General features: G+C 44.6%; 1 protein-coding gene across 1 annotated transcript; it reads left to right on the top strand.

Annotated features, from left to right (window-relative positions):
• The first annotated feature begins 70 nt into the window (after nt 1-70).
• LOC134810591 (neuroblastoma breakpoint family member 4-like) lies at nt 71-24,912 on the top strand. Its single transcript, XM_063815793.1, has 14 exons — nt 71-245; nt 2,007-2,109; nt 2,941-3,160; nt 4,212-4,267; nt 5,135-5,346; nt 7,031-7,082; nt 8,267-8,406; nt 9,383-9,434; nt 10,260-10,429; nt 13,100-13,151; nt 13,898-14,067; nt 20,659-20,895; nt 22,909-23,123; nt 23,720-24,912. The coding sequence occupies exons 1-13, from the start codon at nt 71-73 to the stop codon at nt 23,112-23,114; spliced, it is 1,845 nt and encodes a 614-aa protein (XP_063671863.1). The 3' UTR covers nt 23,115-23,123; nt 23,720-24,912.
• The last annotated feature ends 852 nt before the right edge of the window (nt 24,913-25,764 follow it).

The following is a 25,764-nucleotide window of genomic DNA, read 5'->3' as shown; positions in this document are numbered from 1 at the left end:
TTAACCCATCATGTGTTTGCGTTTCTTCTCCCCAGTCCCTGACTCCACCTCTTCTGCCACAAACGTCAGCATGGTGGTATCTGCCTCCCCCTGGTCCAGTGAGAAAGCAGAGATGAACATTCTAGAAATCAATGAGAAATTGCTCCCCCAGCTGGCAGAGAACAAACAACAGTTCAGAAACATGAAGCAGAAATTTCTTGTAAATCAAGTGGCCGGCTTCCTGGCCAACCAGCAGAACAAATATAGTAAGATCTATAGGCTCACCATCATGAAAGTGATGAATGATGTCCTGTCTTCTCTCTGAGAAACTAAATGCTCTCTCCATCAAAAGTAATTTCATCCTTCCCATACTTCTAGGAAAATAGAAATGGGTATTTTAACATTTTGTTTAATTTGGAAGACAGAGGTAGCAAGGTATTTAGCAAATTTCCATGTTTGCAGTCAGGTGGGTGTAGGACTAGAGTTAAAATCCCAGTTATTGATTTCTGACACAGGCACAGAAAGACCTGTTTTCTCCAAGAGGCTCAATCATGTTTTCAAGAATCCTCTCTGTACCAGATAAGATCCTGCAGACAAATAACATATATTCTGTTGTTCTAAATGTCTGGGACTAGTGAACTTTTATTCATTTCAAGCTTCTGTTGAGGCCCAATAGGCAAAGTTCTGTTCTAGGGACCCTGGGGGAAACATGGTGTTAGTACCCAGTACCTGCTCTGAGGAGCTTCAAGAGACTCTGCTCCTAATAGATCCTGTGGTATCTATAAGTGACAGCATCGAGAGCTGGGAGTAGGGGCCATGTGCGGTGGCTCACTCCTGTAATCGCAGAACTTTGAGAGGCCAAGGCGGGCTGTTCACGAGGTCAGGAGTTTGAGACCAGCCTGGCCAAAATAGTGAAACCCCGTCTCTACTAAAAATATAAAAACTAGCTGGGCGTAGTGGCGGGTGCCTGTAATCCTAGCTACTTGGGAGGCTGAGGCAGGAGAATCCTTTGAACCCGGGAGGCAGAAGTTGCAGTGAGCGAAGATCACACCATTGCACTACAGCCTTGGGGACAGGGCAAGACTTGACAAAAAAAAAGAAAGAAAGAAAAAGAAAGCAGACAGTACCCTGGTGAGAGGGCAGTCCTGCTTCCTGGGGCCCAGGCTCTTGTTCCTAAAGAGGAAGAAAGATCGCACCCAAGAATGTGTGGAGGTAGCAGTGCAGTGTACAGAGCAGGGACCCTGGGCCTGTCTCCTGGGCTCCATCCAAGTTGTTTGTCTTGTTTTTTCCTCAGTTTCCTCATCTGTTCAGAGGGTACTACAATGATACCTACCTCTGTAAATTGCTGCAGTGAATTACATGAGCTATGTCTTGTCAATCTCCTAGAACAGTTATTGGCACAGAGTAAACACTATCTTTTAGTTCTTCATTCTACTGTTTCTAAATTAACACAAACTTTATTGGAATTTGGGCATATTTCCTTCATGGCCTTATGGTCTTATGTCTCATGCTTTATGCCTCAGATATGATTCTTAAAATCATATCCAAAGATAAGATTTAAAAATCAAAGATTGTTAAAACCTTTGACATGTTTGTCCTTGAAATTCCCAGTAAAAGGGAAACCATCAGTCCTATAGTCCTAGGGGCCTTCCCACCTGTGCGGGAAATCACTACCTCATGCCCCAGTACAGTGTTTTAGAGGAGAGGTTGCAAGGCTTGGGAAGTGGCCCCGCATTCAGAGTCAGATCTCAGGGGCTGTGAATTCTGACTCCACTTCGTTGTGGTTGAATCATCTTGTCAACTTCCTTGATGTGCCCTTGAGGTTCTCTTTCTTCATCTCTAAATTTTGGAGGAACAGACACCAGAAAATCGGGAGACTGAAGAGTAAAGATGTGGAAATCCCCATCTAGACCCTGGTACTGGGGACAGTTTTGTCCTTGGGATGGGCCTGGCTCCTGCCCTGTAGGCAGTGACCACAGCAGCATGTCCAGCCTTCCACTGAGGCAGGTTCATCTGTCTTTTCTCAGAGTATGAGAAGTGCAAAGACCTCATAAAATCTATGCTGAGGGAAGAGCTGCAGTTCAAGGAGGAGAAGCTTGCAGAGCAGCTCAAGCAAGCTGAGGAGCTCAGGTGAGGGGGCCCCGTGGGACAGGCAGGTGGGCAGGTTTGTAAATCTCTGAAGTACAGCAGCTTGGCCGGGAGAAGTAAGAGCTAAGCTGGGCCAGGGGAATGGCAGGAATTGCCATGGCAGGCTCACGACACACAAATATTTATCAAACAGAGTACAAGGACAATAATAAGTTATGGGTTGCAGTTGTTTCTCAGAGCCTTGTTTTCTCTTTTTCAAACAAGTAATTGTTGAGGTGAAATTTGCATAACACAAAATTAAGCAAAGGAGTGGGAACCACCCAGCAGCATTCAGTATACTCAAAATGGTGTCCATAACCACCCCACTTACCCTTAGTCAGAATCACCTCCAGACTGACTGAGGCTTCTCATTCTTCCACTCAATCAATGTTGCCTCTCAACCCTGTCATTCTTTTCTTCTTTTGTCTTTTCAAGTCGCCCCATCTGCACCTGGCCTCATTTCTGTACATGGCTTTGTATCTAGTGGCCACAAGATGCACTATGTGTATTTTCACATGGAAATGTCCATGGCCAGAGTGAGGAAGTGAAAGGTTGTCTTTTTGTAACTGAATTAGGAAGACACCTACTTTTGTTTACAGAAGAGAAAGATGACTGGAACATCATCGAGGATCTTACAGGAGCCCTCTCTGATATAGAGGAAGCCTGTAAACCAATTTTTATTCTTTCTCTTGGCCACAGACATATCTTTAAACGTGTGCTGACCTTCTTCTTGGAGGTCTCCTTGAGGACATTGCATCAGAAATCTCTATTGCAATATTAGAACTGATCACTCATCCCTTTCCGTGTTAAATTTTCTCTACTATCTCACTTTAGGCAATATAAAGTCCTGGTTCACTCTCAGGAACGAGAGCTGATCCAGTTAAGGGAGAAGTTACGGGAAGGGAGAGATGCCTCCCACTTATTGAATCAGCATCTCCAGGCCCTCCTCACTCTGGATGAGCCGGACAAGTCCCAGGGTCAGCACCTCCGAGAACAGCTGGCTGAGGGGTGTAGACTAGCACGGCACCTTGTCCACAAGCTCAGCCCAGGTAAGGTGGCCATAGGCCCTGATGACCCAAAACCCCAGGCTTATGAGAGACTCCATACCTCCACACCTCCACACCTCCACAATGACAGTTGTATCAGTGGCGTTTTTTTCCACTAAACATATGTGGCCATGACATGACCAGGACTTCCTGGGTAAGAGCAGAGATGGGAAATCTGTGGGATTGGAGGTCACAGTATTGCAAATGTCCCTCCTTCCTTGATGGAGGTGGTCTTTGGAGCAAGAGGCAGCATCTATTTAGTTTAAAAGGACAGGAAGGAGGCTGTGAAAAGAGCTCTGGACTAAGAATGAAGTTTCCCAGGCTATGTCTTCAGCAATGTTCTTAGTAACTGTTGGTGAGTGATTGATTTATCTTTCCTGGGTTTCTGTCTCTCAATCTGCAAAGGCAGACATATTGTCTCTTGCAAGTGTCTCTAGCATTCAAATGCCAGAACACTTATGACTGCTTTTCAAAATGAGATAGAGCCCCTTGCCGTGTGGTGTTGGAGAAGGCACTTGATGTGGTGGCATTTGGTGGTAGAAAGTGCTTCAGACTGGAGCACTCCCCATGCAGAGAATGTCCCTGAATAACACAGCAGAAGCCACATGGAGGGCCATTGAAGTCCCCTGATGTGTAGAGTACTGTGGGACAAGTTTATATGTCTTCTTCTAAGAGAAATAGATAGCTTCTAAATGCGAACTGTGACAGGACAGCAAGCCTGTGCCTGGGAATAAGATCTGTGGCAGGAAGGGGGAGACAGCTGCCCAAGTCCAGAGAGAGACTGCACAAGCCTCCAGTGACGGGGGAGCAAAAGGTCTTTTGAGTGTTTGGCCATATCTTGATGGTGGCCCTCCAGATGAGAAATGCATTTCCAGATGGATCAGGAAACCACCCCAGGGCATTTTGTTAAAGATAAAACATGAGGGCTTTCAGTACAATGCTGACCCATACATAGATGTTCATGTCGCTGTGCACACTGGGCTGACTGTGCTTGCAGAGTGTGAAGTGGGAAATATCTGAATGAACACTTCTGTATTTGCAGAAAATGATGAAAATGAGGATGAAAATGATAAAGCCGAGGAGCTTGATAAAGTACAGGAATCACTTGTCCCTAGGTAAGACTGAATAATCAGGAGCGGGTAATGGGTGGTAAAATATGGAAAATGTCTCAGCAAGAACACAAGGGAGGTGAAGGTAGTCACAGATTCCAGATGCAGGATAAAGAAAGCCGCAGAGTGCACTGATTTCATGTGCTCGCCCAGCAAGGAAATAGCCCTGTTAACATGCTTGTCCATTGTCTCCATGGTGCCTGTAAGCATGACCCTAGATGAACTCACCAGCCCTAGGGATTTCCTGCACACACAGAGAAGATGTGTTCTCCCCTGTTGTGGAAACCAGGAGGAGGTGCAAAGCTGCTTTCTCCATGGTTGTCTTTAGGTTCTTGTTGGGTAAGATAAATAGCAAAGCAGCAACAAACAAAGGAATTAGGAAGTATCAAACAAATTTAAACACCAAGAAAAGTACCTAGACAAAAAAATTTACATTTTATGTCAGTGTTAAAATAAAAAGGCCTAGAAGGCACACCATGTCTGGAGTCTATAATGGGTCCAAAGCCTGCATTTCCTTGGCCTCAGTATGTGAAATTCAACTCAGCTTAGAAACAGGGTGTGGCAGCTCTTGTGTTTCTCTGTGTGTGCAGAGTGTCATGTCTGTACCGTACAGGGATAGCTGAGTCTTCATCCTCCTCAGTTCCTATCTGTCCAGTGCAATGAACACCAGCTCCTCTCTTCCTCTTTGTCTCCCATGGCAGCCATGCTCTGTTGCAAAGGGAAGAGGATTGCATGTTCCCTCTTAAAGGGAGCTTCCTGTTTGCTTTCTGGAACCACTCTCTTGTGCCTCCTGTCAAAACCAGCTAGGACTCCCTGGGGTCCAATCCCTCTGTGTTTAATCTTCTGTCATCTCTGTCCCACCTTGCTCATCAGGGAGGCACAGAAGGCTGAAGAAAGTGAAGTCCCTGAGGACTCACTGGAGGAATGTGCCGTCACTTGTTCAAATAGCCACGGCCCTTGTGACTCCAACCAGCCTCACAAAAACACCAAAATCACATTTGAGGAAGACAAAGTCAACTCAACTCTGGTTGTAGACAGTGAATCCTCTCACGATGAATGGCAGGATGCTTTAAACATTCTCCCAGGTAACCTCTATTTTCCTTGTGTCTCATACCTCTGTCTAGGCTATGGAAGATCAATTCTGAGGATGGGCTGTATACACACATATTGGTTTGAGTCAGAAACTAGGATGGAGCTAGGTGTGGTGACACAGGTATAATCACAGCACTTTGGGAGGCCCAGGTGGGTGGATCACTTGAGATCAGGAGTTCAAGACCAGCCTGGACAATATGGTGAATCCCATCTTTACAATAAATACAAAAAATTAGCCAGGCGTGGTGCTGCATGCCTATAGTCCCAACTATTCAAGAGGCTTAGGTGGAAGAATCGTCTGAGCCCAGGAGGTAGAGGCTGCAGTGAGCCGTGATTGTACTGCTATACTCTCGCCTAGGCGACAGAGCAAGACCCTGTGTCTAAAAGAAAGAGAGAGAGAGAGAGAGAGAGAAGTGAAAGAGGAGAGAGAGAAAGAGAAACTAGGATGGAATATTAAACACAGATACTAGTGGGTGAGAGAGCTTTCCTGTCCTCCTTGGCCCATGTCATGCCTTTGTCATCCTGGCCCTAGTATCAGATTATTGGAACAGAGGCAGGTGTGACAAAGCCATAGCTACCTGTGTACAGGAGGAATACAGGAGGTATCTGTCAGGCCTCCTAGCTCGGTTCCTATGGCTCTTGTCAGCTGCAATGGTGTAATTTGTGTCTGTGAACAATGTCCATGGAGTTTCTCTGCCTGTCTAAGACCACTGACAGCCTCGTCCATTTATTTGAAGATGTTGTTTCCCTGGTTTCATTCTCCTCATCTCCAGTCTGGATCTCCTTTAAGCCAGCTTATCTTAGCTACACAGTCAACTGAAACCAGGACATCAACACTTGTACCCTTATCTTGCTTATAAGTTTCCATAAAGCAAGGCTGGGTCCTGAGTTCTTCACCCCATGGGTGGCCCACTGTTTCTGTGTAGCACCACAGATTTCTTTTCTTTCTTTTTTCCTTTTTTTTTTTTTTCATGATGGAGTCTCGCTCTGTCAACCAGGCTGGTGTGCAGTGGTGTGATCTCAGCTCACTACAACTTTCACCTCTAGGGTTCAAGTGATTCTCAGCCTCCCAAGTAGCTGGTATTTCCAGTGTGCACCACCACGCCTGGCTAATTTTTGCATTTTTGGTAGAGGTGGGGTTTCACCATGTTGGCCAGGCTGATCTTGGACTCCTGACATCAAGTGATCTGCCCGCCTTGGCCTCCCAAAGTGCTGGGGTTAGAAGTGTGAGCCACCCTGCCGGCCCCACAGATTCTTTTTTAAGAAAAGTTGTTAGAATTCATCCATCAGTTCAGTTTTCTATGTAAATTTCTCTAACTGTTCATTGACCATGATATATGAAGAGAGAAATCAGTATTGCAGAAACACTTATGGAAAGTTGTTAGGGCAATTTTTGAAGATCTTAGGGAAAATGTTTTAATTGTTTGTGCTGACTTAGGGCAGAGGATATAAGATTAAGATCTACCAGATGAGGGAGATTTTGTCCCATGGATCTGAAAAGCAGGCTCATCTACTTCTGTCAAGACTTAATCTAGGGCACATTAGAATGTTCCTGTCAGAATATCACATTCTTACACTGAGAATATTTATGTCCTTGTGCTATGACTGGACACTGATTTGGTCTTGTGTGAAGCGTGATTTGCTTAATGTGACCTACTCTTTTGAATTTGTTTACAGAGAATCAAAATGATGATGAGGAAGAGGAAGGGAAAGCGCCAGTGCTCCCCAGGTAACTCTGTGGATTTGTGGGCTGTTAGTTCAATAGTGACACATGGAGACTGCAGATCCAGGGAAAAATAGAAAGTGATGAAAAGAACTGCCTCATCCATTCATTCAACTGCAAATTATTTGTTTTAACAATGCTGTCCTCTAGATTGTGGTACTTGAGTAGGTTTCTATTTCTTTGTTTTTTTGTTTGTTTGTTTGTTAGTTTTTGAGACAGAGTCTCGCTCTGTCACCCAGGCTGGAGTGCAGTGGCGTGATCTCGGCTCACTGCCAGCTCTGCCTCCTGGGTTCACGCCATTCTCCTGCCTCAGACTCCCGAGTAGCTGGGACTACAGTCACCCGCCACCATACCCAGCTAATTTTTTTTTTTTTTTTTTGTATTTTTAGTGGAGACAGGGCTTCACCATGTTAGCCAGGATGATCTCGATCTCCTGACCCCGTGATCTGCCTGCCTCGACCTCCCAAAGTGCTGGGATTACAGGCGTGAGCCACAGTGCTCAGCCAGGTTTCAATTTCTTATTCCCCCTCTTGCATTGCATAGGAACATGCAATCCGTTGAGCCAGGTGAACTCACCAAACTCAGTGATGTCACCTGTTCTGTCCTGTGTGGTTAATCCAGAGTGAGATGCATGCATGCTTTCTACGTGTTTGATGTCAGCATGTTGGCAAGTATTTCATTACAAAACAAGGAAATGATAATTTATGTCAAAATACTTTAAAAATGTGCTTTGAAAAGACAAGATCTGTGTATCTGAAATGCCTGAAGTGCTGTGTTTGCTTGGGTGCTGCATGTAAACATCAGCACATTTAGGCATGGGAAGCGAAGCCCTGTGTCAGTTCTCTGTGCTGCAAGTTGTGATCGCAGTTTACAGGGGGAGTCTGGGTCCTCCTGCAGCAGCTCATTTGTGGCAACCACACTGAGCACCTGCTGCTCATGTTTGCTCTGTCCCCAGGGCAGTCATACTCCACCCCACATTTAGAAGGATTTGTTTTTCTCTCTTGGAGGACACTACCGCTTTGCTTTCTGTGACCACTCCCTTATGTGTCCCATGAAATCACCTGAGATGCTGTGGTGTATAATCCCTCTTGTCACTCCTCTCCTGTCTGGCTCATCAGGAATCTGCAGGAGTCTGAAGAGAAGGAAGTCCTGCAGGACTCCCCGGAGGAAAGTGTTTTGACTTCTTGTAGTCACCATGATATGTCCCAATCTTACCAACCTTGTGAAGGCACTTTCTTGGCACTGGATGAACAGAAAGTTTGCTCTGCTCTGGATGTAGCCAGCGAACACTCCAATTCCAAAGGGGAAGAAACCCCACTTGGCTTCCCAGGTAGGCTTCCTATTCTTTGCACCCCACAACCTGTCTAGAAAGACAGAAGCCGTACCTTCAGGAGGACCCTATACTCATATACTGGTTAGAACCAGGCTCTAGGATTGAGTTTGAAGAAGGCATCCCATGAGTCAGAGAGTTGTTCAATCCTAGCCCAAAATCACATGTCGTCTTTCATCTTTGCCCCACTAGCAAATCCAAGGTTGACCCGACAAATTCACACGCTCCCCCGCAACCTGGGTGCAGGATTTATCCGTCAGTCCTCCCAATTTAGATTGAATCTGTCATCTCACATGGGATCTTCTACTTTTCCCTCCCAACCAGTCTGAGTTTCCATGCTGTCCAAGGCCATTGGCAGCCTTTTCTATATTCCTGGAGATGTCATTACCCTTGTTCCCTTCTCTCAGGTTAGACACTCTCTCTTTTTAGTTGGCTTGTCTTAGCTAAGAAGTCTCTGAGTACCAGAACATGAACACCACTACTGGACTCTCTATGTTTCTGTGAAAGAAGGCTGGGCCCTGGAACTCCTTACCAGATGAAAGGCCAGTGTTTCTGCACAGCATGAGAGATTCTTTTGATTTAATCTATCCATCTAAATGTGAATTCTACAAAACCACCAACAGTAACTTATCAGAAGGAAACATGCTGAATACTGCAGTAAGCCTCCTAGAAAGCATTGAAGTGGATCCCCAGAATCTGTTAGTAAAAAGGATGTGTTTAACAGTTTGCTGTGGCTCAGGACAGAAAGGATTGTGATGATGACCTGTTATGTTAAGGAGATTTGCTCCATGGCTCAGGAAAGTAAACCTAGTGACTTCTCACAAGGCTCATGCTGAGGTCTCCTGGAAAGTTCCTCTCACAATAGGCTGTTATTACACTGAGTATATTTATGCCGCTGTGTAGGTTTGGACACAAGTTTGTGCATGTATGAATGGGATCAAGTTCATGTGACAGGTTTTCTCTTATTTATTTGCAGAAAAGCAACATGATCTTGAAGAGGTGAAAAGACAAGAAACAATTGCTTCCAGGTAATTGAGAAAAATCAGGAACTGTCAATTCAGGGGTGATAGCTGTAGGACTCATACCCACAGAAAACCAGAAAGTCCTGAATATATGTAATTAATGCCTTCAGCCAACCAGAAAGGATCCTTTTGAACAAAGTTTTATGTTTTCATTGTGATACCTGTATTTTTTGCCATTTCTTATTAACTTCTGAAGTTCAGTACACAAAACCAGTCAAGCTTGTGAACAACTAATCAGTCACAGAGATTTCCTGCAAGCAGAAATGTTCTTCTTATGGTTTCAACCACCCTGAGATGCATGTCTGCTTTCTGCTGGTTTTGTGTTAGCACAGTGGTGAGTATCTCATAGCAAGAAAACTTGATGGAAAAATGATTATTATACCATGCCACAATGTTGAGAGAAAGGGGACTTGATGACATGAGATTTTGGAGATATTATAATGCCTCAAAATCTGTGTTTACTTGGCCACTACATATAAAATTCAATATCATTTAAGAAAAAAAATGAAGCCACTGTTACGGGACATGATAATCAGTAAGTCATGACTGTACAATACAGAAACACTCAGTCTCCTTCCTCAGAAAATCATAATCTGGCCAATTCACAGAGTACCTGATGGTTCTCTCTCTCTCATCTCTCTCTTTCCTTCTCTCTGTATTGCTCACCTACCCCATGGCAACCACACTGTGACCCACCAAGAAGAGGAGAATATTTAACTCTTTAATGGGTTGACCATTTGCTTTCTGTGATCACTCCTTCATGCCTCACATGAAATCCAGCTAGAGCTCAGAAACTCTTTGGATTAATCTTTAGTCTTTCCTATGCTGCAGGGTCAGCAGGGAATCGCTGAGGGTGGACAAGCATGAAGTCCCCCAGGAGTTACTGGATGGATGTTATTTGATTGCTTCTGTTCTTCCTGACCTGACTCATTCCTGCCAGCCTTATAGGAGAACCTTGTACTCTTTTGAAGAAAAGCAAGTCAGCTTGGCTCTTGTAGACCGTGAGTACTCCATTGTGAACATGATAAATCTCCAATTGGTGCCCCAAGTAGACTTTGTAATCCTTGCACCTCGCACCCCTGGCTGGACTAAGACCTGTCATTGCGTGTGGGATAACTCACAGACACAGGTTGATTTGCCGGAGCTCAGCAACACAGGCTGTAACTTCTGCTGCCCATCTCCTTCTGTAAGGCCCGGTTCCTGACAGGCCATGTATGAGTACTGGTCTGTGGCCCGGGGATTGGGGGCCCCTGTTCTAAATCATCGAAACCTGAGTATTTGGTGAAGAAAGCGGAATATTACAGTCTCTCTCCTACACTGCAGTTTAACTATTTACCTAGAGTCTGTGGGGAAAAGGATTACTTCACTGTTTGGCCAGAGTCAGAATGGAGGATGTTGGGATGACGGCCTACTAGCACAGGGAGATTTTGCCCCATGGCTCAGGAAAGCCAACAAGCCAGTTTTCTCAAGACACGACATTATGCCTCTTGAAATATGTCTCTCGCAGTATCCTGTTCTCACATTGGAAAGTTAGATGTCTCTGTGATAGGACTGGACATTGAATTGGACATGTGTGCAGGGGAATTAGCTTAATGTGACAGCCCTGTCTGAATTTATTTGTAGAAAATCTAAATGACCAAAAGAAGATGGAAGACCAAGAACTACTGTGCCCCAGGTAAGTCTCAGATACTGTAGACTGTTCATTCACTGTTGACAGCTGGAGACTCCAGATCTAGGTAAAACAGAAAGTGCTATATATATCTATCGATCCTTTCAGCTAGTCACAAATTATCCCTAGTTATAAGGCTGTCTGTTTTCATGGTGGTACCTGCATAGGTTCCAATTACTTCCTCCTTCTTACATTTAATAACCTGCAGTTGGTTACTTAGGTCAGCACACCTGACTAGGGAGTCCCTGCAATTGTCCCTTCTCTCTCGGGTGCAGGGCCACAACCAGTGTGATGCAGACTCGATTTTGGCTTGTTTCTCCTTATCATGCTTTAGGACTTTGGCAATAGGAAAAGAACTTTAAAAAAATCATAGCCTTTCACTATATTGAGAATAAGAGGCCTGCCTGAAGGCAAAAGGTTTTGGAGTCTAAAATTCCTCTAATGCTATACTCATGTGGCTATTGCATATCAACCTCAACTCATTTTATGCAAAACCACTGAAGCCACTGCTTTAGTAATCTCTCCATACTGTGTGACATGAGGGTGATAGTAGAGGGCTTCCTTTCTCCCTCCCTATCACCTTATAATCTGGCCAGTTCCCTGAGCACAGCCCCACAACCCTTTGGAAGCCACACTTGATCCCACAAATTAGAGGATACTTTTCCTCCTTTTAAATAGATTCCCACCTCTGATTTCTGCAACCACTGTCTCAAGCCTTCCACCAAATTCAGCTAGAATTCTGTGGCACCTGATTTTCCATGGATTAATTTTTAGACCTTCTTACCCCAACAGGCTCAATAGGGAACTGCCAGAGGTGGAGGAGCATGAAGTCCCTCAGGAGGCATGGGATGAAGCTGACTCCACTCTTCCAATCCTTCCTAATCTGACTGGCTCCTACCAGTCTGATATGAGGAGTGCCCTGCATTCATTAGAGGAACAGCAAGCCTGTGTGGCTTTTGACATAGACAGTGAGTACTCCGTTGTGAAGGTGATATAAGTCCCAGGTGGACCCCAGAAGCCTTGGGCCTCCCACCCCTGGCTGGGCTGAGAGTTGTCATCACTGCGGGCTGGACCTAGATATACATGTAGGTTTGCATCACTCTGGAGTCGAGGCTGAAACACAGATGTAAGATGGGTCCATGAGCTTTGGCGTCTTCCTCGTCTCAGGCCATTCCTGTGGCATCCTGGACCAATTGTTAGGATGCTATACCTCAGGCAGGTGTGAAAAATTCACACCAATGTATGCATCTCATGCCCAACAGGTGTCTGTCAGGCCTCTTAATCTGAATAAACTTTGTCTTGCCAGCTATTGTGATCCTTACAAGTTTCTTTTCCCAACCATTTTCCTTCAGGTTCTGTGCCTGCCCAAGGCCAGTCGCATCTTTGACTACATTTCTGTTAAAGATAATACCCAGATTTTAATGAACCAAGCCTCATTCTCTGTGTCTTCGATGCTGGCCTGTCTTAGCTGAGCAGTCCGTTACCTTTTGTTATGTTTGCAGAAGCAAGACTGGGCCTTGTCACTCCTAGATCCCATGAATAGCCAATGTTTCTTTGTAGCACCAAAGATTCATTTTGATTCAAGAGTCTGTTGATTCCCCCCTCCATTCTAATTTCAGTGTCTAACATCCTCGCGACCATGAACAATGTGGGTATTTAATGAGAGAAGGCTAGATATTGCAGTTTTCCACTAGAAAGCAGTTGGGATATTTGCTTTGAATTGGTGTAAAAAATATCGCATAACTGTTTGCATGAAATCAGGAGTGATGATATTGGGATGATGATCTACCAGAACAGGGAGATTTCACCCCTAGGCTCAGGGAAGAAACCCAGGGCACCTCTCTCATGACAGGACCTCAGGCCTCCTGGAATATTTCTCTCACAGTGTTCTGTTCTCCCACTGAGGAAACTGATGCTCCTATGTTAGGATTGCACAGTGGATTGTTTGTGTGTGTAGGGGAACCTGCTTAATGTCTCTGTTCCTGTCTGAATTTATTTGGAGAAATTAGAAAGGATCAAGAGGAGCTAGTAGACCAAGACCCACCATGCCCCGGGTAACTCTGAGGAATCATGGACAGTTCATTCAGTGTTGACACCTGGAGACTCCACATGCAGGGAAAATCAGAGAGTGTGCTGAATATACCTGTTTCATCTGTCCAGCCAACCATAAAATAGCCATGTTCATAATGTTGACTCTGTTCATTGTATACCTGTATTTGTATTTTCTCCTTATTAATCCCTGCCAATTGTACTAATCTGCATTCAGTTGACTCTGTTGAACTGATAAGTCACAGACATTTTCTGCAGTCCTCTTTTCTGTCCTTTTTGCTTAAAGTGAAGGTGAGGTGCATATCTGATATCTCCCTCTTTGACAATACCATGTTTGCAAGTATTTGATAGCAGGAAAGTGAGTGAAAATTACTCACATCCTGCTACAATATTGAGAGCAAGGGATGTTGAGAATGCACTAACTGTCTGTGAAGACTTAAGAGCCTGTATTCATTTGGCCACTGATGCTAATTTCAACAAAATATATGCAAAAGTGCTGAATGCACTGTGTCATGGCAGTTTCACACAGGGATCGTTGCATCTCTTTCCTCCTCAGCTCATTGTCTGCCCAGTGCACTGAGCACCTGCTGCTCTCTGTCTCCTGCCGAGACAGGGAAGCATCATTGTATCTCTCTGAGGGGACTGTCTTTTGCTTCCTCCGGCCCCTCCTGTGGGCCTTCCTATAGAACCAGCTGGGTGCAGTGGTTTTGTTTCTCTCTGGTGTTTATCTTGTGTTGTCTTTACCCACCAGGCTGAGACGGGAGCTGCTAGAGGTGGAGCAGGAGGTCCCAGAGAACTCCTTGGATGAAGTTTACTTGACTCCTTCAGTTCCCCATGACCTGTATGACTGCCACCAGGCTGCTAGTGGCACCTTGTACTCATTGGAGGATCAGCTTGCCTGCTGTGCTCTGGATATAGCCTGTGAGTACTCCAGCTTGAAGGTCACAAAGCCCCACTGTTCTCCTAGGCAGCCTCCTTCTGTTTTGCTTTCTGCAACTTGTGCAGCTGAGACAGGTCATCTCTGTAGGCAGGCCCTATATACTGAGCTTGTTTTGAATCTGGCTCTTGGATCTAGTTTTAAGCACAGACATCCACAAGGTGGAACATCCTCTTCTCTTGTCCCAAGTGACTCATCTGTCACCTGGCATCTTCTCACAAGAGCAGGCTGTGGGTATCCAAACAGGACAGAGAGAGGAATGGTGAGGGGTCATTGCAAAATCTTGACAACTGTAGCTCACCTGGAGAAATTTGTATAACGATCCTTCTTTTTTTATTTTATTATTTTATTTTATTTTACTTTAAGGTCCAGGATACATGTGCAGAATGTTCAGGTTTGTGACATAGCTATAGATGTGCCATGGTGGTTTGCTGTACCTATCAACCCATCATCTAGGTTTTAAGCCCCGCATGCATTAGGTATTTCTCCCAATTGTCTCCCTCCCCTTTCCCCCCAACCCTCGACAGACCCTGGTGTGTGTTGTTCCCCTCTCAGTGTCCATGTGTTCTCACTGTTTAACTCCCATCGAGGGGTGAGAACATGCAGTGTTTGGTTTTCTGTTCATGTGTTAGTTTACCCAGAATGGTGGTTTCCAGATTCATCCATGTCATTCACCCTGCAAAGGACATGATCTCATTGTTTTTTATGGCTGCATAGTAACCCATGGTGTATATGTGCCACATTTTCTTTATCCAGTGTATCACTGATGGGCATATGGGTTCATTCCAAGTCTTTGCTATTGTAAGTAGTGCTGCAATAAACATACATGTGCATGTGTCATTATAGTAGAATGATTTATAATCCTTTGGGTATATACCCGTAATGGGATTGCTGGGTCAAGTGGTATTTCTGGTTCTAGGTCTTTGAGGAATTGCCACACTGTCTTCCACAATGGTTGAACTAATTTACACTCCCAGCAACAGTGTAAAAGCGTTCCTATTTCTCCACAGCGTCGCCAGCACCTATTGTTTCCTGACTTTTTAATGATATCCATTCTAGCTGGTGTGAGATGGTATCTCATTGTGGTTTTGATTTGCATTTCTCTAATAACCAGTGATGATGAGCTTTTTTTCATATGTTTGTAGGCCATGTAAATGTATTCTTTTGAGAAATGTCTGTTCATATCCTTTGCCCACTTTTTGATGGGGTTGTTTGTTTCTTCTTGTAAATTGAAATTCCTTGTAGATTCTGGACATTAGACCTTTGTCAGATGGGTAGATTAAAAAAATTTTCTCCCATTCTGTAGGTTGCCTGTTTACTCTGATGATAGTTTCTTTTGCTGTGGGGAAGCTCTTTTGTTTAATTAGATTCCATTTGTTGATTTTGGCTTTTGTTGCAGTTGCTTTTGGTGTTTTAGTCATGAAGTATTTGCCCATGGCTATGTCCTGAATTATATTGCCTAGGTTTACTTTTTAGGGTTTTTATGGTTTTAGGTTTTACATTTAAGTCTTTAATCCATCTTGAGTTAATTTTTGTGTAAGACGTAAGGAAGAGGTCCAGTTTCAGTTTTCTGGATATGGCTAACCAGTTGTCCCAGCACCATTTATGAAATAGGGACTCCTTTTGCCGTTGCTTGTTTTGGTCAGGTTTGCTGAAGATCAGATGCTGTCATTCTTTAAGATAGGGCATCTGTCTTTTCTGAAATTATGTTGCTAACCGCATGCCCTGAGCAGTGCCCTTATCTATTTTCTGGCCACCCACATGTGCTTGCAGTCTTGCTCAACTATTTTGGAGGCCTGTTTCATGATTTCTGTGTCCCAAGCTAGATTCTCTAGTTTAGGGGCCCCCAACTCCCGGGGCCATGGACCTGGGTTGGTCCGTGATGCACAGGAGGTGAGCAGTGGACGAGCATTACTGCCTGAGCTCCGCCTCCTGTCAGATCATCAGCAGCATTGGATTCTCATAGGAACTTGAACCCTATTGTGAATTGTGCATGTGAGGAATCCAGGTTGTATGCTCCATATGAGAATCTAATGCCTGACAATCTGTCAGTGTCTCCCATCACCTTCAGATGGGACCAACTAGTTGCAGGAAAACAAGCTCAGGGATCCCAATAATTGTATATTATGGTGAGTTGTATAATTGTTTCATTATGTGTTACAATGTGATAATAATAGAAATAAAGTGCACAATAATGTAATGTGCTTGAATCATCCCAAAACCAGCCCCCCTACCCTGGTCTGTGGAAAATTGTCTTCAATGAAACCGGTCCCTGGTGCCAAAAAGGTTGGGGACTGTTGTCTACTTCATCTGAGGTGGCTTCCCTCCTCTGAAGCAGTCTAGTGTCCCTTCCTCCATGCAAGGCCACGGCTTGCATCCTCTGTAGAGCTCTAGTAGATTTTTACATGTGTGGGATTGTAGTTTCAACCATGTGTTGGTTTCAGTGCTATATTCTCACAGAAACCGTTGACAACTCATATACCTCATGAGGTGTTGGCCTAAATGATGAACAAACCAGACTGGTTCCCATCCCCATGATCTCCAGAAAACCCTTCCTCTGAGCAAGTGCCCCTTGAGATAGCAGTTTCACAGGATGTGCAGAGGAAAAACAATCCAATGTTCATTTCTTCTTGCTCATTCTATTTCTTTTTTTTTTTTTTTTTTTACTTTTCTTCTGGGAATGTCATGTGGATTGTTGGGAGTTTTTTGTTTTTTGTTTTGTTTTTTTTTTTTTTGGTTTTTTTTTTGAGACGCAGTCACTCTGTCACCCAGGCTGGAGTGCAATGCTTTGATATCAGCTGACTGCAACCTCCGCCTCCCAGGTTCAAGCAATTCTTGTGCCTCAGCCTCCTGAGTAGCTGGGATTACAGGTGCTCGCCACCACACCCAGCTAATTTTTGGCTTTTGAGATGGAGTCTCCCTCTTGTTGCCCAGGCAGGAATGCAGTGGCGCGATCTCTGCTCACTGCAATGTCCGCCTCCCGGGTTCAAGTGATTCTCGTTAATGAACCTCCCAAGTAGCTGGGATTACAGGCGCCCATGATCGTGTCTGGCTGATATTTGTATTTTTAGTAGAGATGGGGTTTCACCATGTTGGCCAGGCTGGTCTCGAAGTCCTTACCTCAGGTGATCCACCTGCCTTGGCCTCCCAAAGTGCTGGGATTACAGGCATGAGCCACCGCACCCAGCCTAATTTTGCCTTTGTAGTAGAAATGGGACTTCACCATGTTGGTCAGGCTGGTCTCGAACTCCTGACCTCAGGGGACCCGCCTGCCTCGGCCTCCCAAAGTGCTGGGATTACAAGCATGAGCCACCGTGCCTGGCCTGATTATTGGGGGTTTTACCTATCAAATTATCTTCTAGTAAGAGCAAGTAACTCTGTGATGTCCCCCAAAATATATGAATATGTTATAATGAAATTAGCAACAATGCCAGGTGCAGTGACTCACTTCCGTAATTCTAGTACTTTGAGAGGTCGAGGCAGGTGGCTTCCTTGTGCTCAGGAGTTTGAGACCAGTGTGGGCAACATGGCAAAACCCTGTCTCTACAAATATTAGCAGGGCATGGTGACACACACCTGTAGTCCCAGCTACTCGGGGGGCTGAGGTGGAAGGATCATCTGAGCCTGGGAAGCTGAGGCTGCAGTGAGCTGTGATTGTACCACCACACTCCAGCCTGAGCAACAAAGAGACCTTGTCTCAAAAAAAGAAAAAAAAAAAAGAAGAAAGAGAGAAAAAGAAAAGAAACCAGCAACAAAAATGTTGGCCTCTATCCTATTTTGGTAAGTGTCTTTCATGTTGGGACCATCCCCTTTCCTGTTTTCCATTCCTCCCTGAGTTTCAAAGAAGCAAAGGCTTTCTTAGGATCACAGCGATTCATGAAACAGAAATAAAATACACGTTGACTTTGCATCTGCTGTATGCCAGGCACCTTGCTAAGCAAGCTCTGTCCTTGCTGTAACTCATTCAGTGCTCCAGGGACACTTCCAAGTGGGTGGTGGTGTCTCCATGTTAGAGCTGAGGACACCAAGGCTCAGAAAGTTCCACTCACTTGCCCAGGATGTCTTGACTAGTCGCGGTGGGAACATAAGCCCCATATCAACCTGACTCCAGAGCACAGTCGCTGTCATTTCTCTGTTGGCAGGGGAATCTGTCAGGGCTGAGCCAACATGGGTGCTCACCCTTTTTTCTTTTGTGGAAATTAATTTGGAATAATTTCAAGTTGAAACAGAAAAGTTGCTAGCCTGGTAGAAACAACTCCTGCAGCCCCTGGCACAGATTCCCCAAGGAGGAATACCTCTGTGCACTTTGTCTGTGAGCAGAGCTAGTGGCTCCTCCAGTCCCTCCAGGGGGACCTACAGCTCCATGAGGCTCTCCCTGGAAAATCACAGAGGGGATGAAAGGTCTTAGTCTATCCCCAGCCCCTGTCCCCAGGGTTTCTACTCTCAACTTGGCCATCCTTGAGTCCCCGTAAAGCTGCAGGGCTCTGTCTCAGGAACAGCCCAGCCAGGACAAGGCTCCTACAAGAAGGAAGGGAAATGGTCAGACACATGCCTCAGAAGTGAGATGCCTCTGATATGGGCCGGTTGTGCCAGGGCATCATGAAACATGGCCTGATGAGGCCACAATCATCCATGCAGATGGGCTGAGATGAATGAATGCACCCTTCAAATTACACAAGGATGTATCCTGTGTGTGGGTTCACGACAATAACATGTGAATAGTGTGCACAGTGCACAGCCCTCACCCCAGCTGTGGTTTCACAGGTGATCTGCTCCATCCATCCTCTCCCTACAGAGGAAAGCTTGGTAGAACCAAGGAGAATACAACCTAAATTATCACTTGATCTACTATTGAGCACTTTTTCCCACCTGCCCAACTAACAATACTACAGTACTTTAGAAGTTTGAGAAAATGTTTTCCCTTTTCTCCTGCAAATGCAAAAATATTCAAAGTGTAAGTTTAATAAGACTCAGTAGTCTAGAAAAGAGGGATAAAATGACATGACAAAGTCAAGTAGTGATAATTAAAAACATACCTAGACATTGATTCTAAATAGCAAGTGCAGAGGATCAGAAAGAGAGACCTGTGTTTGTTTGCCCAGTCTTCACCAATGAGATTTATTATTTCAGGATGTTTTTCTCATTTGCCCAGTATGAACGATCTTAAAATCTTAGAGTGTCCTAAGTGACTGATGGTTAATGATCAATAAACTGTACCCTGAGTAACTAAGGAGGCCACACCAAGCCAAGAGAAGTGCTCCTGGACAAAGATCCAGAAGCTGGAAGGCACCCTGTGCAGGGCTGGGCCAGGGAACAGCCAGCCTGACTCCAGGGGAGAATCTGTATGAGGGAGTGGTGGGAGGTGATGCTGGATGGGATCATGGGTCAGAAGACAGAAGGAGAACAAAGGCAGGGTGAGCAGGGAGAGTCATGCAGTGGGCAGTGGAGAGAGAGTTTTCAGAAGCAGAGTAGGAACGTGGAAAGAACAGGGCTTTTGGGTGATAAATTGCTAGTGGTATAATTGCTAGTGTGGAGATGGCAGAATCAGAGAAAGCAGTTGGTGGGGTGTATGAAGCCAGGCATCAGTGATCACTGTCCTCTCAGGAAGACAAAGGAGAATAGATACACGGAAGGCATTTTTAAGAAAACTTAGAGAAACCTTGGTGAGAATGAGGATGTGCAGAGGGGAGGAGAGAGAGGAGCCCTGCAGCAACGTGGATCAGGCCCTGCGGGCCCCGTCCCTCTTCTGAGACTGATCTGGACTGGCATGAGTCCACTGGAAGTCTTTCCTTAGTCCACTTTCTGAGAGTGTGATTTTCTCTTCCTGTGGAAATAGCAATAATTTTTATGAGGGGGTGCTGCCCGGACCCCACTGGAGGAGTGGGTAAGATGAGGATTGTGCTCGGTGTTGTCTCCCTACAGAACAACACATGCTGATCGGTAATACCTGTGGCCCCTAAGTGTCCACGAAGGGACTGGTCCCTCTACAACATTGCTCATGGCTGCGGACACCCACTATATGGCAATAAGATGTATATGTGTGGGCAGGTGGTAAAACCATTATAGGCAATGTGAAATTCAAAATGTTCCAGAACCCTGAAAAGTTTTCCTCATTTAGTGTTTGGGCTACAGGATCCCAGCCCCCTTTTCCATGGTTCTTTCCCAAAGCCTGGCAGCTCTAACTCTTGCCCTGTTCTTATACCCCTATGTGTGGAGAAAAATAACTCCTCCTCTCCTATGCTCTGAGGGCTCTCTAGAAGTTTCCCTCTAGGCCACTGGAAAGAGATCAATAATGACAGAATAATTGGCATGACCTTGTTAGCCAATCCAAAGCCCTCTGGGCTGAAGCAGGGGTATTTCACTTCAGGGACACCCAGCCTGGGCACCTGCCATCTCAGCATCCCCAGGCACAGACAGGAAAGGTGACCATGCCTACATTTACATGATGTCTGTCTGTGTGTCCTGGTTCACTGGCTGGCTTTACTGAGAGGCAGGCACATCGAGGATAGGTGTTCTGGGCATGCTTAACAAATGGAAAACTGAGGTTGTTTCTACTGAAGCCCCTTCTCTTTCAGCTCCCACCCAGGAAGCTTATCCCCACGAGCCTTGGAGTGGAGTCATCAGCCATCACCTGTCAGAGGTGCAAGCTTCACAGGCACAGCTGCAGCCAAGCACCCTGGTGCCCAATTCTTTGCGACTACAGCTGGATCAAGGGTTTGACTGTGGCTATGGCTTAACCAGAAAGGGCGTTTCCTCCACCATCTGCAGCTTCACAGCCAACGCTGATCCTGGGAACCAATGGCCTTTCCAAGGTAGGGAAGGAAAGGGGGACCAGAAAGCTCTAATCTGGGTGTTGGTGGTCATGGTACTGTGGGTAGAGGAGACAATGGGGCCTCTTCAGGCTCCCTCAGAGTCAAGCTGAAATCCACGATGCTGGTGAGCAAGTGCCTGGGACTTAGGATCAAATTTGCTCTCCGGTCCTGGCTTTGCCACTTTCTGGTTGTTCACTTTGGCCAAGGTTTTTGTCTTTTTGCTATTTACATCTCAGTTCCCTCATATGAGATACCTCAAAAATAGTATCTACCTGCCATCATTAGAGTATTAATTATGATAATTTCCAGAGGGCCAGATTCAATAACAATTGCTCAATAAACCTATGAATAGATAATATCAAATCCTTTTCTCTTTCTGGCAAATTCACACTTAGAAAGTTACTTCATATGCATTATTTCATCTGAGGTAGAGCAATTGTTCGGATCTCTGCTTTCTAGGAACCCCTCTTCCTTTCCTTTCTCAGAAAGTCTCCTTTGCCAGTTTGCTTCCTCTCCTTCTCCATCCCTCATGAGGCCAATTTTCCCTTATCAGACACTTTCAACAGTAACCTATTAGGCACATTCAGTAAAAGTGTAAATCCTGGGCCCACAAGTCAGTCTCCTGACATATCCAGCTTCTTCTGCTTTTTCTATTGTTTTTGAAATAAAAGGGCAGCTTTCACTTGGAAAGTGTACAAGTCAGTCTCTTTTATGAAACTCCATTTAGTTCATCATCTCCACTCACATCCAACGGCCACATCCTCAGTTTCCTTCTCCCAGGGATCCACTTCTGCTCAGATTTCTTTAAAACCCTAGGTCGTGTTCATCCTTACTCTCTGTCCCACTCAATATCTCCTCCAGGAGCCCCTGGGGCTTCCTGGTGCTCATCTGTCAGGCAATGCCCTCAGCTGAGGAATAAAGAGACCCATGTCCTCAGGAGGAGGGAGGGTCACGTGAGATAACGAGCACCATCTGGGTCCATGGAGAGGACACATGGAAGACGCTCAGTAAGTGTCAGGGGATGCGTAGTCCCTGACATGTGCCATGGTAACTTCAAGTATTTAAACTGATTTCTTCCCACTGGAATCTCTTTTGTTTCTCCATGGATTCCCACACCCCCAGCCAAGACTCACCCCACTGGCTCAGACACACCCTCTCTTGCTCATTTTCCCTGGAGTCTAGAGCATGAACCAGGCTCCAGGTAAGAGGACAGAATGAATGCCTTTTGTTTTATGTTCCTTCACCTGGTGATTTTCTCCTGGCTTTCCAAGTGGTCATTTCTTTCTCACCACACTTTTTCTTCTCAATATTCTCATATTTCTATTTTTTCCAATGTTTATGGATGAGAATAGTGATTATACTGTTACATTCAATATCTGCCAAATCCCTGTACAATATTTTTTCATTAGATTAATATATATAGATATATGCATTTATGGTATTTGTCACATATATTAAGCATATTTGGTGTGTATGCTATATAGGGTGTATATACATGCAGTAGATCACATAATGGTGCAAGTTTTGTAAATTCTCCAGATTTAGTCTCCTTGGTTCTTTTCTTTCATCAGCTGCTGTCACCTCTGTCTGATCTCACCTCTGTGTCCCATGGGCTGCTGCCCTGCCAAGCCCTGCCACCCCATCTCCTGTTTGAGCTCAGCTCTGCTTTAACTTTGATTTTGCTTGATTTTTATAATCTCTTCCCTCCCAAAAGTACAGTCTATATACAGTGTGATTTCCTTGCTTTATCTACCTGTAACCTATTTGTGTTTCTTAATCCTACGTTTTTTGAATATTTTTGTGGATTGGGAGTGTCTTTGCTTCCTGGCAATCTTGTCATTGCTGGGTAATGTGAGAAAGATCAACAGAAAAGAAAATATCAAAGTGACTCCATTGGTTTCCCCTCACCCTTCGGATGCCACTCTTCCTTACTTGATGTTCTTTGGGTAGAAGGAGAGTCACAGTAAGATCATCAATGCCAGTGGATCCCATTGTCTGTGGTTTTATTTTCAGAGCTGGGTTTAGAGCCTTCCCTTGCAATGAAGAACCCTCCCCAGCTGGAAGGTGATGCTCTTGAAGGTTCAGCTGACAACACACATGGGCATCAAGTCATTGGCCACATTCATGCCTCAAGTGTCCTAAAACCGAAAATGATCAAAAGAAAACTGCCATTCAGCAAGTGGAGACTGGCATGCAGATTCCCTGGCCTGCAAGCTTAGAGCAGGAAGGTAATCACATCTATGGCTCTTAGCGGCCCTCACTCCTTATTCCTCTATGATGACAGCTCCTTCTCCCACTGCTTTTCTCTTCCCTATTTGTGGGTATTGTCTGCGGCCCCTGGTGCTTCTCACATCCAGGGTTCTTCCAATAATCTACTCTCCTTCTCCTTCCCAAAAGACTGGGACATGGAGTTATAAGGGGCTGGTTTTCTTTGCAAAGGGCCCTCTCCTTCTACAGCCCTCTGCTTCTGAGTGTGCATGGTTGATGCTGAGCACATCCTCCCTGGGAGGTGTGAAAAGCCATCACACTGCTCTGGACAAAGGGGATCAGGAAGAAAGGGGCTGATGTCATCGGATGCTGGTTGGGCATAGGCAGGTCCCTATATCTGCACTCCAGGCTGACTGGAAGTTCAGGGATGTTTTCTTCTCACTTGTGGATGGTGCTTGTCTCTTCAGCCAGCCGGAGACTCAGGCTTCAGCTCATCCTCCCAACAGGAGCTCAGTTTGCCCCTGGGCTATCACCACTTAGCAATCCCTCCAGACACAGCCATCAGCAGGACCTGACATAGATGCTCTTTTCATTTTTTCTTTCCTCTCTCCTACAGATTCCAAATACTGTTGGAAGGATGAAAAGGAGGAAAGGATGTCACAAAAAGTAGCTTTTCCGCTCGATGAAAAAAACTACAACAGCAAAGCAAGTTTAAGTCCAAACAACACTGCAGGGGTCCTTCACTGAGGATTGAATTTTAGACACAGAATGCTCTTGATGATTGCAAACCACTAGGCTCCTTTGATTTGAGAAACCACAATTCATCCCATTTCCACTTGAGATGAATACCCAAGGAGACCAATTCCCAGATGGACAAACAGCATTGAGAGGCCTTAGCCCTGCTCCTCTCAATTCCATCCTGTAGAGAACAGGAGTCAGGAGCCGCTGGCAGGAGACAGCATGTCACCCAGGACTCTGCCAGTGCAGAATATGAACAATGCCATATTCTTGCTGAAAACCCTTAGCCTGAGTTTCATAGGAAGTAATCAGCAGACAACTGCAGAATGTAGAACACTGAGCAGGACAACTGACCCGTCTCCTTCACACAGTCCATGTCACCACAAATCACACAACAAAAAGAGAAGAGACATTTTGGGTTCAAAAGGATTGAAAAGATAATGTAGCTCACTTCTTTAGTCATTTTGAACCCAAAGTATCTCCTCATCTTTTTGTTGTTGTCATTGATGGTGGTGACATGGATTTGTTTGTAGAGGACGTCAGCTGTCTGGCTCAATTTTCTTCATTCTGAAGTTGTCAGAAAATTTGCTTATGATTAAATTCAGCCTAAATGTTTTGCCAGGAACACTGCAAAGTCAATGCTGTGAGTTTCCAACCTCAGTCCATCTGCGGGCAGAGAAGATCCAGTTTGTCCATCACCGTTATTGTGATATCAGGACTGGTTACCTGGTTAAGGAGGGATCTAGGAGATCTGTCCCTTGTAAAGACACCTGATTTATAATTAATTTGGATAGTGGTTTGAAAAAGTACAAATACCCTGTATTCTAACAATCTTCCTCTGAGCATTTTATCATCAATTAATCACCCCTGACTGTGTCAGTTATTATATTTATGTTTGTACATTGGAAATTTCTATCTCAGTCCTTACTATGAACTTGTTTCTGCTGGCATTCTGTTGTGAAAAAGAATATTCCCTTCCCAAATTTTAACTTTCATCCAAGATTAATTTTAGTCTATTAAAATTAAAATGTTTATGTTTTAAATCTGTTTAATTAAAATATTCTTGCCTATTACTCTGGACTAGTGAATTTTTTTTACATACAATGTTTTAAGCTTTTATTATTATGATTGTTTTCGGTGGGTAAGGATACAGATTAATAAAAACATTCTTATTTCCCTGTTTACATTCCAAACTCTTCCATATTTTAGTCTACATTTATCATATGTAGTAGTAGATGGTATTTACTACATTTCTTTGTCAATGTTATCTTGTTGTCTTTGTTTGTGTGTGTGTCTTTTGTTTGTTTTTTAGGAAGGGTTGTGTAGCTCATGTTTGAAAGTGCACTAAACATGTTTTGGCATCATGTTTAAAAGTCCCCTTTTAACTTGACACACTTCTAATATTTGGTTTATACATTTTTAATCTTCTCTTTTGAATTTAAATTTTTACCACTATGACAACCAAAGATATTATTTTCCTCTTCTCTGACCTCTTAACCTGCCATTTCTTATAGTGTTAGTTCAACCCAAGCATATACCAGTGACCGCCTGTGTTTCCCACCTTGTCTCCACCTTGGCTTTTGGTTTAGATCCACAATTAAATATGCTGAGGCTCATGAGCTATTCAAAAGTGAGTGTCCTGGGCATCACTTGTTGAAAGGAATTTATTCTTGACAGAGTCCTCATGGGGGAATAGGGGCTCGCTGAGTTTAGCATGCTTAATAACCTTTTCCCACTGCCTTTGTACATGGCGCACATCACTAGATATAAGGTACTTGCCAAAAAAGATTTTTCTTGAGTTTTTAGAAAATATTGTCTTGCTTTAGGGGACAAGGATGGTGTTTGTTCTCATTCTGGGATTCTATTTTGTTCTACCAGGACCACTAATTTCTGCCAGTTGCTTCATTCATTGTCTTCACCACG

The sequence above is a fragment of the Pan troglodytes genome, chromosome 1 (assembly GCF_028858775.2).
Source record: "Pan troglodytes isolate AG18354 chromosome 1, NHGRI_mPanTro3-v2.0_pri, whole genome shotgun sequence".
Classification (NCBI taxonomy): Eukaryota; Metazoa; Chordata; class Mammalia; order Primates; family Hominidae; genus Pan; species Pan troglodytes.
This window is presented reverse-complemented; position numbering and strand designations above follow the sequence as displayed.